Raw genomic sequence first — 18,310 nt, 5'->3', positions numbered from 1 at the left:
TGTGTGTGTGTGTGTGTGTGTGTGTGTGTGTGTGTGTGTGTGTGTGTGTGTGTGCACGTGCACATGTTTGTTGTGAAAGAAAGAACCAGGCTGTATGTGTGAGACCTTTTGTTTGTTTACTTGTTCATTTAATACTGGAGCCTTTGGCAAAATAGTCTTTTATTGTTCATTTAATACTGGAGCTCTTGAGGAGATACAGTATTTTATTGTTCATTTAATACTGGAGCTCTTGAGGAGATACAGTATTTTATTGTTCATTTAATACTGGAGCTCTTGGCAAAATAGAGTCGGACAGTTTGTTTACGCGTGTAGTGTTTTTTTCTCAAGTTGAGGAGAAATCCCAGATGCCTACAGTGCCACTCAGCCCCAGAGAGGGGAAGGACAGCCTGAGAGATTGTTCAACTAACAAACATATGGAACAGCTTCATAGTTGCCTTCACTCCCTTTTGGATGCTGTAAAATACAGAATTCCTCACAATCTGTAGGCCTACTTTCCCACGAACACAGAGAAGCTGACACTTCTCCCTCCTTCCATCCGCCCCCAAATGTCTCCACCCATCTCCCCCCAAGACGTCCGCATTCTCCACCCTGATTCCCCACTTGGACCACGGTCCAATATATCTGACCGGATGGGAGACTGTGCTTTTCTTAGAAAAGGTCAGAGGTTGTCCAGCACTGTATCCACGTTTACCCTCTAAGGAGAAAGATCTGTGTTATTCTTGGTGTCTCATAGTAAAAACATGATCTTTTTATAGAACAGTTGAGGCCCAAATAAGGGTCCCCCCATCCATCTTCTCTCCACTGTGGAATAAACTGTTGTGTTTTGGGATCTTGTGTTTTTTTGTGTGTGTGTGTGTGTGTGTCTGTACATCCTTGCTAGTGCGAGTATGTGTGTGTGAGAGTGAGAGAGAGCGAGAGAGTGACTGTGTTAACTATAAGTATGTACAGGTAATTGACAAAATAATGGAAACACTTGAGTAAATGAGATATACAAAGTATATTGAAAGCAGGTCCTTCCACACAGGTGTGGTGCCTGAGTTAATTAAACAATTAACATCCCATCATGCTTAGGGTCATGTATAAAAATGCTGGTCAGGCCATTATTTTGGCTACCGTGGCTATGCCCCCATAGGATTACAATGCCCCCATCCACAGGGCACGAGTGGTCACTGAATGGTTTGATGCGCATAAAAATGAGGTAAACCATATGCAATGGCTGTCTCGGTCCCCGGATCTCAACCCAATTGAACACTTACGGGAGATTCCGGAGCAGCGCCTGAGAATTTCTTGTGGAAGAATTGTGTCTCATCCCTCCAATAGAGTTCCAGAATCTTGTAGAATCTATGCCAAGGTGCATTGAAGCTGTTCTGGGTCGTCGTGACCCAACACCCTATTGAGACACTTTATGTTGGCGTTTCCTTTATTTTGCCAGTTACCTGTATATCAATGTGTAACTGAAGTATATAGGCCTCTAGCAGTATGTTTGCATTAGATATGCGGAGAAAACTGTCTGAGAACATGAAGTCAGCTCTTTGTAATGTGTGATCATAAACACTGATAACCGGCTCAGTTTAAACCCAGCTGTGTGTAGTCATTTTTGGCAGACATTCTTACACATCCGTCTGATCCACTCCCAGGGTTATTGGTTGGTGCTTAGACAATAAAACAGGCAAGGAGACATGATAAGAATTCCTCTACTAGCTATGCAGGGATTTAGAATATTCCTGAACATTTGACAAAGGGGCTAATCCAAACCCCCTAGCTCAGATATGATAGAGTAACCAAGCAGGAGAGAAATCCTGTGTGTATTGCCTTAAGGATTTACCATTGCATTCCCCGCTGGCTAGAAGAAAACAACCTCCTCCCCCAGCCAGTCGCTGGCTAGAAGAAAACAACTTCCTCCCCCAGCCAGTCGCTGGCTAGAAGAAAACAACTTCCTCCCCCAGCCAGTCGCTGGCTAGAAGAAAACAACTTCCTCCCCCAGCCAGTCGCTGACTAGAAGAAAACAACTTCCTCCCCCAGCCAGTCGCTGGCTAGAAGAAAACAACTTCCTCCCCCAGCCAGTCGCTGGCTAGAAGAAAACAACTTCCTCCCCCAGCCAGCCGCTGGCTAGAAGAAAACAACTTCCTCCCCCAGCCAGCCGCTGGCTAGAAGAAAACAACTTCCTCCCACAGCCAGCCGCTGGCTAGAAGAAAACAACTTCCTCCCCCAGCCAGCCGCTGGCTAGAAGAAAACAACTTCCTCCCCCAGCCAGCCGCTGGCTAGAAGAAAACAACTTCCTCCCCCAGCCAGCCGCTGGCTAGAAGAAAACAACTTCCTCCCCCAGCCAGCCGCTGGCTAGAAGAAAACAACTTCCTCCCCCAGCCAGCCGCTGGCTAGAAGAAAACAACTTCCTCCCCCAGCCAGTCGCTGGCTAGAAGAAAACAACTTCCTCCCCCAGCCAGCCGCTGGCTAGAAGAAAACAACTTCCTCCCCCAGCCAGCCGCTGGCTAGAAGAAAACAACTTCCTCCCCCAGCCAGTCGCTGGCTAGAAGAAAACAACTTCCTCCCCCAACCAGTGGCCTCCAACAGTCCTGGTTGGGTCTGTGCTCACTAACATTAAATCACACAGATGTGAATGACCTTTTGAGCTCCATCCTCTCTCCCTCTCTCTCCCCTTCTATCTTCCCCCCTCTCGTTCTTTCTCTCTCCCTCTCTCTCCCCTTCTATCTTCCCCCCTCTCGTTCTTTCTCTCTCCCTCTCTCTCCCCTTCTATCTTCCCCTCTCTCGTTCTTTCTCTCTCCCTCTCTCTCCCCTTCTATCTTCCCCTCTCTCGTTCTTTCTCTCTCCCTCTCTCTCCCCTTCTATCTTCCCCTCTCTCGTTCTTTCTCTCTCCCTCTCTCTCCCCTTCTATCTTCCCCTCTCTCGTTCTTTCTCTCTCCCTCTCTCTCCCCTTCTATCTTCCCCTCTCTCGTTCTTTCTCTCTCCCTCTCTCACCCCTTCTATCTTCCCCTCTCTCGTTCTTTCTCTCTCCCTCTCTCTCCCCTTCTATCTTCCCCTCTCTCGTTCTTTCTCTCTCCCTCTCTCTCCCCTTCTATCTTCCCCTCTCTCGTTCTTTCTCTCTCCCTCTCTCTCCCCTTCTATCTTCCCCTCTCTCGTTCTTTCTCTCTCCCTCTCTCTCCCCTTCTATCTTCCCCTCTCTCGTTCTTTCTCTCTCCCTCTCTCTCCCCTTCTATCTTCCCCCCTCTCGTTCTTTCTCTCTCCCTCTCTCTCCCCTTCTATCTTCCCCCCTCTCGTTCTTTCTCTCTCCCTCTCTCTCCCCTTCTATCTTCCCCCCTCTCGTTCTTTCTCTCTCCCTCTCTCTCCCCTTCTATCTTCCCCTCTCTCGTTCTTTCTCTCTCCCTCTCTCTCCCCTTCTATCTTCCCCCCTCTCGTTCTTTCTCTCTCCCTCTCTCTCCCCTTCTATCTTCCCCCTCTCGTTCTTTCTCTCTCCCTCTCTCTCCCCTTCTATCTTCCCCTCTCTCGTTCTTTTTCTCTCCCTCTCCGTCCTCATAGGACTTTACTCTGGTGTTCATTGTTGTCACACCATATTGGACATTCTACTGTGCATAGTGTTATGTGTGTTAGGACTCTGTATTAGAAGATGGCTCCCTCACCTAAATGTGTTAGGACTCTGTATTAGAAGATGGCTCCCTCACCTAAATATACCAATTTAAAGGGGTTATCTCTTACAGATGCCATCCTTGCTGTCAGTCTAGCAAATTACTATGGTGTGTGTGTGTACGCGCGTGTGTGTGTACATGTGTGCATGTGTGTGCTGGCTGGTGCCATGTGTGCGTTTGTGCATATGCATGTGTGTGTGTGCGTGTGAGGCGGACAAAGTCTTTACAACACTGAACTCTGGAGGTGAATCTTGAATGACGTAGAGAGGCCAGGTTGGCACTGACCCTTACAACAAGAACAGTCCCCTCAGCATGGTCCCCAACCACCATCCTCAGATGCAGAGAGGGAGGTCAGTATGGATAAAACAGAGCTGTGCGTGTCGGTTTGTGTCCGTGTGTATGTTGCTTGTGTGTGGAAGGTGTGTGTTTTACATGTGCTGAAGCATGTTTCTGATTTGGGGCGTACAATCAGACATCGACTGCCAGCTCCCCATATGGTAGTGACAATTAGGACATGGAAGTTTGGAGTGGACACAGGAATGAACCTGAGGGAGATTTGGGATGGGTTAAGGAATGAGATGTTGGGACGAGTGGGAGAAGGGAAGGGGGAGAAGAAGAATGAGATGTGACGAGTTGGAGAAGGGAAGGGGGAGAAGAAGAATGAGATGTGACGAGTTGGAGAAGGGAAGGGGGAGAAGAAGAATGAGATGTGACGAGTTGGAGAAGGGAAGGGGGAGAAGAAGAATGAGATGTGACGAGTTGGAGAAGGGAAGGGGGAGAAGAAGAATGAGATGTGACGAGTTGGAGAAGGGAAGGGGGAGAAGAAGAATGAGATGTGACGAGTTGGAGAAGGGAAGGGGGAGAAGAAGAATGAGATGTGACGAGTTGGAGAAGGGAAGGGGGAGAAGAAGAATGAGATGTGACGAGTTGGAGAAGGGAAGGGAGAGAAGAGGGAAAGGCAAAAACAAAAGGAAGTCTCCTTTGATTTCCTGCTAGTGTCACATGTCGCCTGAGAGAGAGACGGGCTCTCCCATGGCGAGCTCCAACAGTGTGCTTTTAATTAGGAGGAGGAGCAAGAGAAGGAGGGATGGAAGGAGGAATGGATGTGTTCACCAGGCTGGGACCGTGCTGTTTTGTCTATATAGGCTTCATGCTACAGCACTTTCACTTCTGTGAAGTCTTCCCTCCCCAACTGGAGAGACAATCACTATTTCCCCCTCACAACTCACTGTGGATTTATGTTCATTATCCAACTGCCCGCCCACATTTCCCTTCTAACGCACACAGTAGCAGTGTGCATGTGTGTGTGTGTCTGTGTGGGTGCGTGTGTGTGTGTGTAGTTATGTGTGTGCTTGTGTGTGAATATGCAGTCCCCAGCGGCAGTTCATGTAGACAAACAAATGTAAAGTCTCTCGTTCCCTTTGGGGGTGAGTGTCAATTCAACCTTGAGAGAGAAATAACACAAGAGAGAGAGAGTGAGAGAGACACAATATACTGCCATGGGGAAAGAAAGAAGAGAGAGAGAGAGAGAGTGAGACAGAGAGAGAGAGAAAGTGCAAGAGACGTATACTGCCATGGGGAAAGAAGAGGGAGAGAGAGGGAGAGAGAGAGAGAGAGAGAGAGAGAGAGAGAGAGAGAGAGAGAGAGAGAGAGAGAGAGAGAGAGAGAGAGAGAGAGAGAGAGAGAAAGTGCAAGAGACACGTACTGCCATGGGGAAAGAAGAGGTAGAGAGAGAGAGAGGGAGAGAGAGAGAATAAACATGCATAAGATAAATGGTTGTTCTTCATGTCAGTTTAGTTGACAGTTTATGGTGACTCTATGTAGTTATTTGCCTAATGCAGCCTATCCACTGCTCAACAACACCCATGTAGGATATATCTGGACACAGTATATCCTGTGACACAAACACATTCCCTCTCACTGGGCTCTCCTTCCATCCCATCCACACATGGAGACACCACCCTCCATGCTCAGCTGGCCTGCCTTAGGACAGGGTTGGGGACAAATCCATTTCAATCTCATTCAATTCAGGAAGTACACTGACGTTCTTATTCCAATTCTCTTCTATGCTTTTCGATGAGTAAGATGTCGAATTGGAATTTAGGGCTCGATTCAATCTGTAGTGCAGAAGATCAGCGTTAAAGGCAATGCTTCCGTGTACATGGATACTGCATTCACGGTGAATGCTGCATATGCTGGCTCAATCGGAAATTACATTTACATTTCAACCACGCTACAACACAGATCTTCCATCCTACAGACTGAATCTAGCCCTTGGTTTACTTTCTGAATTGACTGGAATTCATATGGAATTGACCCCAACCCTGGTCCCAATGCTCCTTTGTCCTGCCTCATATCCAGCCCCATGCTCACTTTTTCTGCCCCTACTTCCAGCCCCATGCTCCCCTGTCCTGCCCCTACCTCCAGCCCCATGCTTCCCTGGCCTGCCCCTACATCCAGCCCCATGCTACCTCCAGCCCCATGCTCCCCTGTCCTGCCCCTACATCCAGCCCCATGCTACATCCAGCCCCATGCTACCTCCTGCCCCTACATCCAGCTCCATGCTCCCCAGGAGGACCAGTGTTTCTCTGGCTGCTGAGGTGACATTGAGACACAGCTGTCCCCTCAGTCCTCACCAGGACACTCCACTGCTCTGCGCTTTCTGTTGGGATGCACAGATGGTCCAGAATCTGTTGTGTATGAGGATGGAGTCTGGGGTTTCAAATGTCTGTCGGTCGGTCCATCCAGACTTGTTCAATGCGGGGTATGATAAGATGGCGGCGGTGCGTGTCCATAACAGGGAATCTAGTGGCATGGTTGCATTATGATGCATCGTAGAAAGTGCATCATCACCAGCGGGGTGATTTGCACAGAGTCTGCGCAGTGTGTGGTAGAGATGAAACTAGGTTATGTAACCAACTATCCCCTAGGACTCAGCCCTAACCCTTCTGACCTTGCTCCTAACCCCTCTCATTTGGGCCTTAGTGTGTCTGTTTGGCTCTGAGCTATGCTACGAGTGTTGTGGAATTGATATAAGAGGAGTGCATATAGAATGATGATACACTATTGCATGGTCTGTGACATGTCTGCCTGTGGCTTTAAAGTCATTGATTCGGACTAAAAAAGTTCAAAAACACGTTCAAAGGTTAGGGGTATTTTCTGCTAGAATGATTGAGAAAGGGAAGGCCAGGGTGTGGGGGGTGGTAGGATGGTAGGGGGAGGCAGCTGGAGACGTGCCCATGTTGGAGGCTCTCGCATGGGCAGCTGGTGGTATGACGGCCCCAGGCTGCTAGTTATTTCCATGGCGCTCCAGGCCTGGGAGTGCAGGAAGAGGCTAATCCTGACTGCAAGGCAAAGGACACTCTGGCCATCTAACATGGTGCCATCTAACATGGTGTCGTTTAACATGGTGCCATCTAACATGGTGCCATCTAACATGGTGCCGTCTAACATGGTGCCGTTTAACATGGTGCCGTCTAACATGGTACCATCTTACATGGTGCCATCTAACATGGTGCCGTCTAACATGGTGCCGTCTAACATGGTGCCATCTAACATGGTGCCATCTAACATGGTGCCGTCTAACATGGTGCCATCTAACATGGTGCCGTCTAACATGGGGCCGTTTAACATGGTGCCATCTAACATGGTGCCGTTTAACATGGTGCCATCTAACATGGTGCCATCTAACATGGTGCCGTTTAACATGGTGCCATCTAATATGGTGCCATCTAACATGGTGCCGTTTAACATGGTGCCATCTAACATGGTGCCATTTAACATGGTGCCATCTAACATGGTGCCGTTTAACATGGTGCCATCTAACATGGTGCCGTTTAACATGGTGCCATCTAACATGATGCCATCTAACATGGTGCCGTCTAACATGGTGCCGTTTAACATGGTGCCGTTTAACATGGTGCCGTTTAACATGGTGCCGTCTAACATGGTGCCGTTTAACATGGTGCCGTTTAACATGGTGCCGTTTAACATGGTGCCATCTAACATGGTGCCATCTAACATGGTGCCATCTAACATGGTGCCATCTAACATGGTGCCGTCTAACATGGTGCCGTCTAACATGGTGCCGTTTAACATGGTGCCGTTTAACATGGTGCCGTTTAACATGGTGCCGTCTAACATGGTGCCGTCTAACATGGTGCCGTTTAACATGGTGCCGTTTAACATGGTGCCGTCTAACATGGTGCCATCTAACATGGTGCCGTCTAACATGGTGCCGTTTAACATGGTGCCGTTTAACATGGTGCCGTTTAACATGGTGCCATCTAACATGGTGCCATCTAACATGGTGCCATCTAACATGGTGCCATCTAACATGGTGCCGTCTAACATGGTGCCGTCTAACATGGTGCCGTTTAACATGGTGCCGTTTAACATGGTGCCGTCTAACATGGTGCCATCTAACATGGTGCCGTCTAACATGGTCTCTCTGTTCGCATTCACTTTGTGTAACTCTTTCACAGTCACACATACACGTATTCCACCTCTAGCTCACACACACACACACACACACACACACACACACACACACACACACACACACACACACACACACACACACACACACACACACACACACACACACTTTGTTCACTTTCACTTTCCTCCTCCTCATGCACAAACACACACCTACACACAGATATAACACACACACACACACACACACACACAAACACACACCTACACACAGATATAACACACACACACATTCAAATCCTCACACCTTCCCATTCCAGAGAGACAGCATGTTAACATCCAGGGGTCTGTTACCCAGATCTTCCTTTCACACGGTGATGACTCAATGACAGGTGTCACTCGAGATCCCCCTCTGCCACAGCTGGCGCTGACAGATAAGAGACGCACAATGCACATTCAAGAAACAGAAAACTGGACTGGGCTTACACAGCAGAAACTTCCAAAAAGAACAAATGTATGGTTAACAGGTGTTGGAGCACTCGAAAAAAAAAAAAAAAAACAGGCAGACATACTTATCTTCTTACACTCAGGCTTTATTCAAACACGTATACTGACATCTGACGGATCCTCAGTGACGTCTTCCTCAGATGAAAAGATCCCCGTCTGTGTCACACTGTACTGTAAATTACAAGTCACTTAGTGCCGTTTATTAGCCTTGGACTGGGTGAATGTAAAGTATGTGTCTAAGTGTGTCTAGGGATAACAGATAGCAGAGGGATAACAGATAGCAGAGGGATAACAGATAGCAGAGGGATAACAGATAGCAGAGGGATAACAGATAGCAGAGGGATAACAGTGAGGGTTCTACAAAGACGGTGTGTTTAATGATGTCATGCAGGAGAGGAAAGGCCAGAGCCAGACAAGAGTCCAGACGGTTGAAGGACAAACTGCCTAATGGCTCTATGTGTTAATGTCAGCTCCTCACTCTCAATATGTCCTCATGATACCTATTCATACATGTCGGGTATGAAGTGTTAACACTGGTACTCACTTTTCTGTTTTGGGAGGGGGAAAAAGTATTATATATATATATATATATATACAGTGTTACTGTACTACTGTAATGTGAGACTGGTGTTAAAAACACTCATGTTTATGTGCAGCAGTTCTAGTACACACTTGGGAACATACACACACATACACACACGCACACACTCACACACATACGCACAGAAACAAACACACTCTAAAACAGCAGTATGCACAGCATTCCTGACATCTACAGTCCCTCCTCTATCCCAGGCAGGCCTTTTATGGTCACAGTGATCAATACTGCACATGTTTTATAGTGAGTCCAAGCAGGCAGCTTCAAACATTCCCATCTCTTTCACTCCCTTCCTGCTCCTCTCCTCTCACTCCTCTCCTCTCACACTATAGAAGACACTAACCAGGGGTCTGAGGAGCTCCAGCTCAAGCCTCCCTATGGGCCCTGGTGAAAAGTAGTGCACTATGTCGGGAATATGGTACCATTTAGGACACACCCTACGGTATGTCTACTAACAGCCAAGCCTCCACTCCCTCCAGCGTTCAGCAGACCTGTATTGGCCTCCCTCTATCTGAGCTCCCAACCTGCGAGGGGGGAGGAAGGCGCTGTGGAGCTCCTTTCAAACCTCAGCCTAAGCTCTTATTTCATGGTTGGGTTTACCTTTCAGTCCGACTCACAATGAGCCATGCACCATTGAAGCTACTTAGCAGTGAAATATATATATTTTTTTGGGTGGAGGTGTCACTCTGTGCAGAAGGCAACCTGGCTCTGGACACCTGTCCCCCCACCACTCCCCCCCCCCCCCCCCCCCCCCCCCCCACTCCCCTGGGATCAGGCAGGAGGGTTGGGGTTTTGCTCCAGTGCCTTGGCTAATGTGGGTCTGCGGTGTGACTCCGTGCTCCACTTGTTTTGGCCAGGCCGCCTGCTGGTTTAACTGGTGCAGTTGGACTGGCTGCCTGGAGCCTACGGCTAACCTACATAGACAGGCTTCATCTCTCCCACACACACATCCATTTTAATACAGCACTACAACACAACACAACACAACACAACACCACACAACACTACACTACACTACACAATGCCATTTACACACCAGAACAACACCGTTAAGGCAACACAAGCCTCACACAGAGGACGGATCACTAAGAGGATTTATTCCCCAAAAGAGAGAGAGAGTGTGTGTGTAAAATGTGTTCTGTGATAACTCAGTTCCTATTGGGATTATTTTGGCTCCTCTCTGCTACACTTGAGCATCTTTTTCTTAGGTTTGATATCCTATTGTTTGGTTCGATATCCTACAGCCCCTCAAAATATCCCCATTTATTTCACCGTGCTGAAACTGTGTTGTTGGGTTGGAACGTGTATTCTTTTGGGGTAAACCAGAGACTATAATGGATCTAATACATGTGGAGATTGCAGTCTGTCTCAATTTCAGAGAGAACACTTGTTTGGATTTAGGCTCCTCTCCTCTCCGTAATTCATCTGTGACTCCTGCTGTTGAACTTGAAGATCGAAGCTCATTGGTCTAACTCGACTATCTCTACATTCTCTGTCAAAATCCTCTCACTCATCCGCTTTCATGATAAGATATTGTGCGCTCGTACTTCTTTGCTCTTCCTTTGAATTTTTTGAGACATGTTGGTAGACAGTACGTTATGTATAATCTCCTTTCATATTTGACTAATTCTCTCTTTTTCTCTCTCCCCCTCTCTCTCATCCCTCTGTCTTCATCACTCCCTCTTCACCTCTCTCCCCTCTCTCTCTCTCTTCATTATCCCTCTCGCTCTTTCCCTCCACCCTCTCTCTTCATCCATCCCTGTCTCTCTCTATCTCTCTTTGTCTCTCTCTTTCTCTCTCTCTCTCTCTCTCTCTCTCTCTCTCTCTCTCTCTCTCTCTCTCTCTCTCTCTCTCTCTCTCTCTCTCTCTCTCTCTCTCTCTCTCTCTCTATGTAGAGTCTGTGAGCAGGTGAGTGCGGGACCCTGTCTGCCCCACTGTCCAGCGACATAATGAGCTGGAGCTTCCTCACGCGGCTGCTGGAGGAGATCCACAACCACTCCACCTTCGTGGGGAAGCTGTGGCTCACCGTGCTTGTCGTCTTCCGCATCGTCCTCACCGCCGTCGGGGGAGAGTCCATCTACTATGACGAGCAGAGCAAGTTCATCTGCAACTCGGGCCAGCCGGGCTGCGAGAATGTCTGCTACGACGCCTTCGCGCCGCTATCGCACGTCCGCTTCTGGGTCTTCCAGATCATCCTGGTGGCTATGCCATCTCTAATGTACATGGGCTACGCCGTCAACAAGATCGCCCGGCTGGACGAGGACAAGGGCGGGGGAGGGTTGGCTACTGAGACAGGGGGAGGGGATGGAGGTGGCTACACCCACCGGAGGCCCAGGAAGATCTGCTTCGGGGCGCGGCAGCACCGGGGTATAGAGGAGGACCAGGACCAGGACCAAGAGGATGACCCTATGATCTACGAGGTGCCTGAGCCCGAGCCCCCTCGCCGGGTCGACCCGCTGGCCCCGCGGCCCAAGCCCAAGGTACGCCATGACGGGCGGCGGCGTATCCAGGGTGACGGGCTGATGCGTATCTACGTGCTGCAGCTGGTGACTCGCACGGCGTTGGAGGCAGGCTTCCTGGCGGGCCAGTACCTGCTGTACGGCTTCCGTGTGATTCCCGTGTTCGTGTGCTCCTTCGAGCCCTGCCCCCACAGCGTGGACTGCTTCGTGTCGCGGCCCACGGAGAAGACCATCTTCCTGCGCATCATGTACGGCGTCACGGTGCTCTGCCTCACCCTCAACGTGTGGGAGATGCTGCACCTGGGCATCGGGACCATCTGTGACATCATCCGCCGTCGCCGCTGCCCACCCCAGGAGGACGAGTACCAGCTGGGGCTGCTGGGACCCAGCGTGGGGGTCTCCGTGGGGGTGCCCGGGCCGGAGCCGGGCGCAGGGGGAGGGGTGGTGGGGGATGGGGGTGCTGAGTACGTGGGGTACCCGTTCTCGTGGAACGCCCCGTCAGCTCCGCCGGGCTACAACATCGTGGTGAAGCCGGAACAGATCCCTTACACGGACTTGAGCAATGCCAAGATGGCGTGCAAGCAGAACCGGGCCAACATCGCCCAGGAGGAGCAGCAGCAGTTTGGAAGCAACGAGGATAATTTCCCCACGGGAGGGGAGGCCCGCGTGGCCCTCAACAAGGACATGATCCTGCATGCCCATGACCAGCTAGAGGCAGCCATCCAGGCCTACAGCCAGCAGCACAGGGCAGAGGAACACCTGGGGGACAACCATGATGACAAGCCCCGAAGCAACATCACCCAGGCCCAGCCTCAGCCGCAGCCTCAGCCTCACAAGGAGCGCAAGCACCGATTCAAACACGGCAAGGGGGGCAGCAGTGGCGAAGGGACTGGAAGCAGCAGCAACAGCAGTAGTAGCAAGTCAGGGGTGGGCAAGCCTTCTGTGTGGATTTGACCCCGTACACACACAAATAGACAAACACACACACACACACTCCAGCCCTGGCCTGAGCCAGCACTGACGGAGCCCCATATCCGTGTAGTGTATGTGTCAGTGAGGGAAGGGGTGGTCCCGAAAACACCAGCGCCAGCCCTGAATGGAGGGCTGAGGTAGTGGGATGTCATGCTGTCTTTCTGTGGATATTTCAACACCATGTTGTGCCTTTAAAAATCCCACAAGCTGGAGGAGACTAGCCTACAGTAGTAATATGTCAGTGTGGACAGGTGAGGAGAGGTGTGTCAAGAGCATTGGTGATTTATCAGCAGTTTGTCTTGCTTGTTTCTGTCTAACCTACAAGACCCCGACACAACTCTCTGAAACAGTCTCGAGTGTTTCTGAACTCTTCCAGTTCTGAAGCAGACACTTGTTCTCTGTTGTCTTCCTACTGTCCAGTCTTCCAGGTAGCCTGACGACTCACACTAAATGATTCTGTAGTTCGCTGCATACTTTAGTCTGAGCCTGCCATCATTGAAGTCGTTTGTGGTGACGAAGGGCACGTGGGGCAATGTACAAAACAAAGTCATCAGCGATTGGATCCTCTCTAACCAATCAGAGTCCATGAGGAATTTTCAAACTGCCGCTTTACCCACGTGTGTTCTGGCTCTGGTCCAACCCATCGGTTTCTGGACCAATCAGATGGCCTCGAATGTGTTGGCATTCGGTGAAGGGTCAGATCCAGACTCATTGAGGAGAAGAAACTAACGTCTGTGGGCGTGGTGTAGCGTTTGGCCGGAGCAAGGATTCTGGGCAGCCAGGCAAGTCTTCCAGAGGATATTGGGCTGAGAAAATTACTAAATTGTTATCACCATCTCTTTTCTGATCCATTTATTTCTGATCCATTTATTTATATCCTGTCCATTCTCTTGGTGATCCTGATTTCCATTCCAGATTTCGATCAAGATAATCTGCTGGCTGACTTTCTGCAAAGTCACTGACTTCATAATACATTGGCATCAGAATGAATCGACATCGTAATGCAATGGCATCATAATGCAATGAATGACATCGCAATACAAAAACCGTATAAAACAATGACTTTATAATGCAATGACATCATAATGCAATGAATGACATTGTAATACAAAGACAGTATAAAACAATGGCTTTATAATGCAATGGCATCATAATGCAATGAATGACATCATAATACAAAGACAGTATAAAACAATGACTTTATAATGCATTGACATCATTATGCAATGAATGGCATTGTAATACAAAGACAGTATAAAACAATGACTTTATAATGACATCATAATGCAATGAATGACATCATAATACAAAGACAGTATAAAACAATGACTTTTAATGCAATGACATCATAATGCAATGACATCATGATGCAATGGCTTCAGAATGCAGGGATAATAATGAAAAGGTCAATCACAATGTCGATGTTCAAATTCCCTGAAGGCTATTGTCTGTCTATTTTCTCTCCAAGGTCACTGATGTTTAATGTGTGTGTGACTTTATATTTGACCCATGCCAAGTCTTTGAGTGCATGCATCTTCCAGGTGGAGGGACTGTTCATGGCTTGATCAGATGAAAGTGGTCAGGGAGATGGTTGATGGAGACAGTCTGGTGAAGAGGGCTACTCTTGTAGCCACTGGAGTTCCCCCTCCTTCACAATGTTTATGAGAAGCAATTATTCTCACCATTAATTGATACCATTTATTGACAACTCCCTGTGTAAACCTGCACTCTTTTCACTTTATTTTCTCTGTGTTTCTCCGTCTCTAGTTCTCTCCAGTTTGGACCTGTGTAAGGTTCTCTCAGTACTGGGTTGACATGTTATCTGTCTGGTTATTGAGTGCCCCCTGGTGGTACAGCTTTTAAACTAAGGATTTATCATCCCCTTAGTACAATATTACTTACTTTCATTTGGTGTTTTACTAGTACTAACTAATGTCGAGTTACCAATGATCACCCAGCATTCCAAACACCTGAAGTTAGTCTCTCCAGTTACACTGTAGCCTACTGTTTCCTTTTCAACCTCTTCCTACCAAGAGTCTTCCTTACAGTGTTCTATATGAGACCAACAAGGCTGGAATACAAACAGCTCTCTAAGCTAGCCGTGTTGATGAAGATCTGCCTCTCTGTTCTCCTCTGTCCAAGTATTTCTCTGAACTGCCATATAGGCTGCGTCCCAAATAGCACCCTATTCCCTATGGGCCCTGGTCAAAAGTACTGCAATATATAGGGAATAGGGTGCCATTTGGGATGAAGCTGTAGAGACCAAACACTGTTAGTGTGATGACGGCAGCGTCACTGCCATTGCCAAGACGACGTCATGTAGCTTTGCCAAGGAATACTGTGGCCATGCTACCTGAATCACAAAGGAGAAGAACCTGTGTGCTGTATGTGAGACCAATCCTTTGTATTTTTTGTAAAAGTCGCTCTTTTTTCTATTATGTGTAAGTGTGTTTTGGTGTGTTTTGGGAGGTCTAAGTTAAATTGGTTTCTGTTTGTTTTTTTTTTGTTTTTTTGACCAGTGGTGTTTTTCAAACAATTTTTTTTTCTTCAATAATGATTTTTAAAATAAACAATAAAGATTGTTTTTACAGATAATTTCTTCGAGATTTTTTTTTCTTTCATTGCCTTCAAATTGGACAAATAATATATTTTTTATAGGTACAATAGTTGTGTATCATGTTGTTGATGTGTAAAATAAAAACTGTAATTGCCAAATGTATCCTTGTATGGAAATAGACTCGTATTTGCCATGTAGAAAACTTCTGGGCCCATATTCAGAAATCATCTCAGGGTAGGAGTGCTGATCTAAGATCAGTTTGGCCTTTTAGGTTGTAATTACACTCAGTGTACAAAACATTAAGAACACCTGCTCTTTCCATGACATAGACTGACCAGCTGAATCCAGGTGAAAGCTATGATCCATTATTAATCCCACTTGTTAAATCCACTTCAATCAGTGTAGATGAAGGGGACAAGTTTTAAGCCATAAGACAATTGAGACATGGATTGTGTATGTCTGCCATTCAGAGGGTGAATGGGCAAGACAAAAGATTGAAGTGCCTTTGAACAGGGTATGGTAGTAGGTGCCAGGCACACCGGTTTGTGTCGAGAACTGCAACGCTTTTGGCTTTTTGATGCTCAACATTCTCCCGTGTGTATCAAGAATGGTCCACAACCCAAACCACATACAGTCAAACAAAAGTTCTGAGTAGTGCTGACCAGCTGTGTGTATAGGAGCGTGCCAGGTTTTGGGCATGGGGGAGAAACTGCCAATTCTTTCTTAGCTCTGCTCGACAGTAACTTTTCCCAATTTTAGGACTAATAATCCTGCTCTTTCTGTCCTAGTTGTACTGTTGGTTTACTATGGGTAGACCTTTCTCCTGATAGGTTAGTGAAATTTAAGAGAGGCCTATGTAAATCAATTAATTGATCACATTTATTTATAAAGCCCTTTTTACATCAGCCGATGTCACAAAGTGCAGTGCAGAAACCCAGCCTACAACCCTGAACAGCAAAGCAATGCAGATGTAGAAGCAAACTAACAGTACTTCATAACCTACAGTAACTAATTCAAATGAAAACAAAAGCATTCCTTGTAAGTAATAATCCTACAGCCTGTACATGTTCAGTGCCCCGTGTCCATGGTTATAAGGCAGCCAACAGGCAGGCATAAATCACAGGAAGTACTCCGTCCAGTCAGCTTCTCTTCTGGCAGTGATTGGCTGATTGATATGGACGCCAGGCAACCACTCACTCTGCTCTGATCCCAGCAAGCCGCAGGTGTTATATCAACCGCCCAATGAAATGAAATCACATTTTATTGGTCGCATACACATATTTTGCAGATGTTAACGCGAGTGCAGAAAAATGCTTATGTTTCTAGCTCCAACAGTGCAGTAATACCTAACAATACAAAACAATACACACAAATCCTTCAAAAAATGAAGAAAGGAATTAAGAAATATCAGAACGAGCAATGTCAGATTCAGGAATATAAATATATATGTGTATAGACATTATGGACAGTATATGAATAGAAAAGGTGTGTACAGCCGTAGTTATATAGGATAAGCTTTGACTAGAACACAGTATATACATATGAAGTGGGTAAGACAGCATGTAAACATGATTCAAGTGACCAGTCTGACCATCTACAGTGCATTCGGAGAGTGTTCAGACCCCTTCCCTTTCTCCCCATTTTGTTACGTTACAGGCTTATGAGACTCGAAATTGAGCTCAGGTGCATCCTGTTTCCATTGATCATCTTTGAGATGTTTCTACAACTTGATTGGAGTCCACCTGTGGTAAATTAAATTGATTGGACATGATTCGGTAAGGCCTACACCTTTCTATATACAGTGCATTCATTAAATATTTAGATCCCTCCCCTTATTCCACATTTTGTTACATTACAGCATTATTCTAAAATGAGTAAAAAAAAAAAAATCCTCATTAAATCTACACACAATATCTCATAGTGAAAAATTAAAACAGAAATACTGAGAACACAGTGGCCTCCATCATTCTTAAATGGAAGAAGTTTGGAACCACAAGACTCTTCCTAGAGCTGGCCGCCTGGCCAAACTGACCCCTAAAGAGGCAGTGCGAGAGCTGGGCCCCTCTTTGAAATCAAACTGTGTACAGTATATAGACTAAATGCCACAGAGAAAAGGCCCAGACTGGGTTCAAAGTACCTGGGTGGGCCCGTACAGGGTCTGTAGAGGCTCGACAGTGGCTCTATAGGGGCCTAGAGTCTATGTATGCATCCAAAATGGCACCCTATTCCCTATATAGTGCACTACTTTTAGGGTGCCACTTGGGATGTATCCTCTATAAGCTGTGTGCAGTAGGGGGCAGCTGTTTCTATGTGGCCCCAGCCAGCAGACCCTCAGTGGGACCCGGTCCCAGGCAGTATAGGGGCCATCTCAGAGAGAAGGAAGGCTGAGGCCCCATCTGTTTCACATCTGAGCATCAGTCAGTGTGGACTGGGGTGACTTATGGCTCCAAGATGGGGCCTGTGTGGTTTGGATTTGTGTGCATGTGTACGTTCATGTAGGGGCGGACTGGCCACCTAGCATTTCAGGCAAATGCCAGATGGGGTGGTCCATTTTGAGCTCAGTGGGCCTATTTAACTTTTGTGCAAAATTATCATTATCTGGCTAATAATGGGGGCCTGAAGGAAAAAATGGGCCGATGTGGGGGCCTCAAGAAAGAAACCGGGTTGGTGTCCTCAAGGAAAATAATTACCCGGTGTGTTATACAGTGCCTTCAGAAAGTATTCATACCCCTTTACTTATTACCAATTTTGTTTTGTTACAGCCTGAATTCAAAATGGGTTAAATATTTTTCACCCAATATCACCCATCTACACACAATACCCCATGATGACAAAGTGAAAACATGTTTTTAGAAATTTTTGCAAATGTATTGAAAATGAAATACAGAAATATAAAGTATATCAAGTCACACCCCTGAGTAAATACATGTTAGAATCACGTTTGGCAGCGATTACAGCTGTGAGTCTTTCTGGGTAAGTCTCTAAGAGCTTTGCACACCTGGATTGTACAATATTTGCACATGATTATTTTTAGTTCTTCATGCTATGTCAAGTTGGTTGTTGATCATTGCTAGACACCCATTTTCAAGTCTTGCTATAGATTTTCAAGACGATTTAAGTCAAAACTGTAACTCGGCCA

The 18,310-nt window shown here is 47.1% G+C and overlaps 1 protein-coding gene across 2 annotated transcripts in view; it reads left to right on the top strand.

Moving 5' to 3' along the window:
- The window catches only part of LOC129829214 (gap junction gamma-1 protein-like), a 42,280-nt gene extending 26,947 nt beyond the window's left edge, over nucleotides 1–15,333 (top strand). For both annotated transcript variants that reach the window (XM_055890882.1, XM_055890875.1), the window contains exon 2: nucleotides 11,079–15,333. In XM_055890882.1, the coding sequence (XP_055746857.1) occupies nucleotides 11,133–12,596 (1,464 nt within the window). In that variant the 5' untranslated portion in view covers nucleotides 11,079–11,132 and the 3' untranslated portion in view covers nucleotides 12,597–15,333. The remainder of the gene's footprint in view (nucleotides 1–11,078) is intronic.
- The last annotated feature ends 2,977 nt before the right edge of the window (nucleotides 15,334–18,310 follow it).

Source organism: Salvelinus fontinalis, chromosome 2, assembly GCF_029448725.1.
Source record: "Salvelinus fontinalis isolate EN_2023a chromosome 2, ASM2944872v1, whole genome shotgun sequence".
NCBI classification, from domain to species: Eukaryota; Metazoa; Chordata; class Actinopteri; order Salmoniformes; family Salmonidae; genus Salvelinus; species Salvelinus fontinalis.
Note: the sequence above shows the minus strand (reverse complement) of the source record. Positions and strands in the feature narration are given on the sequence as shown.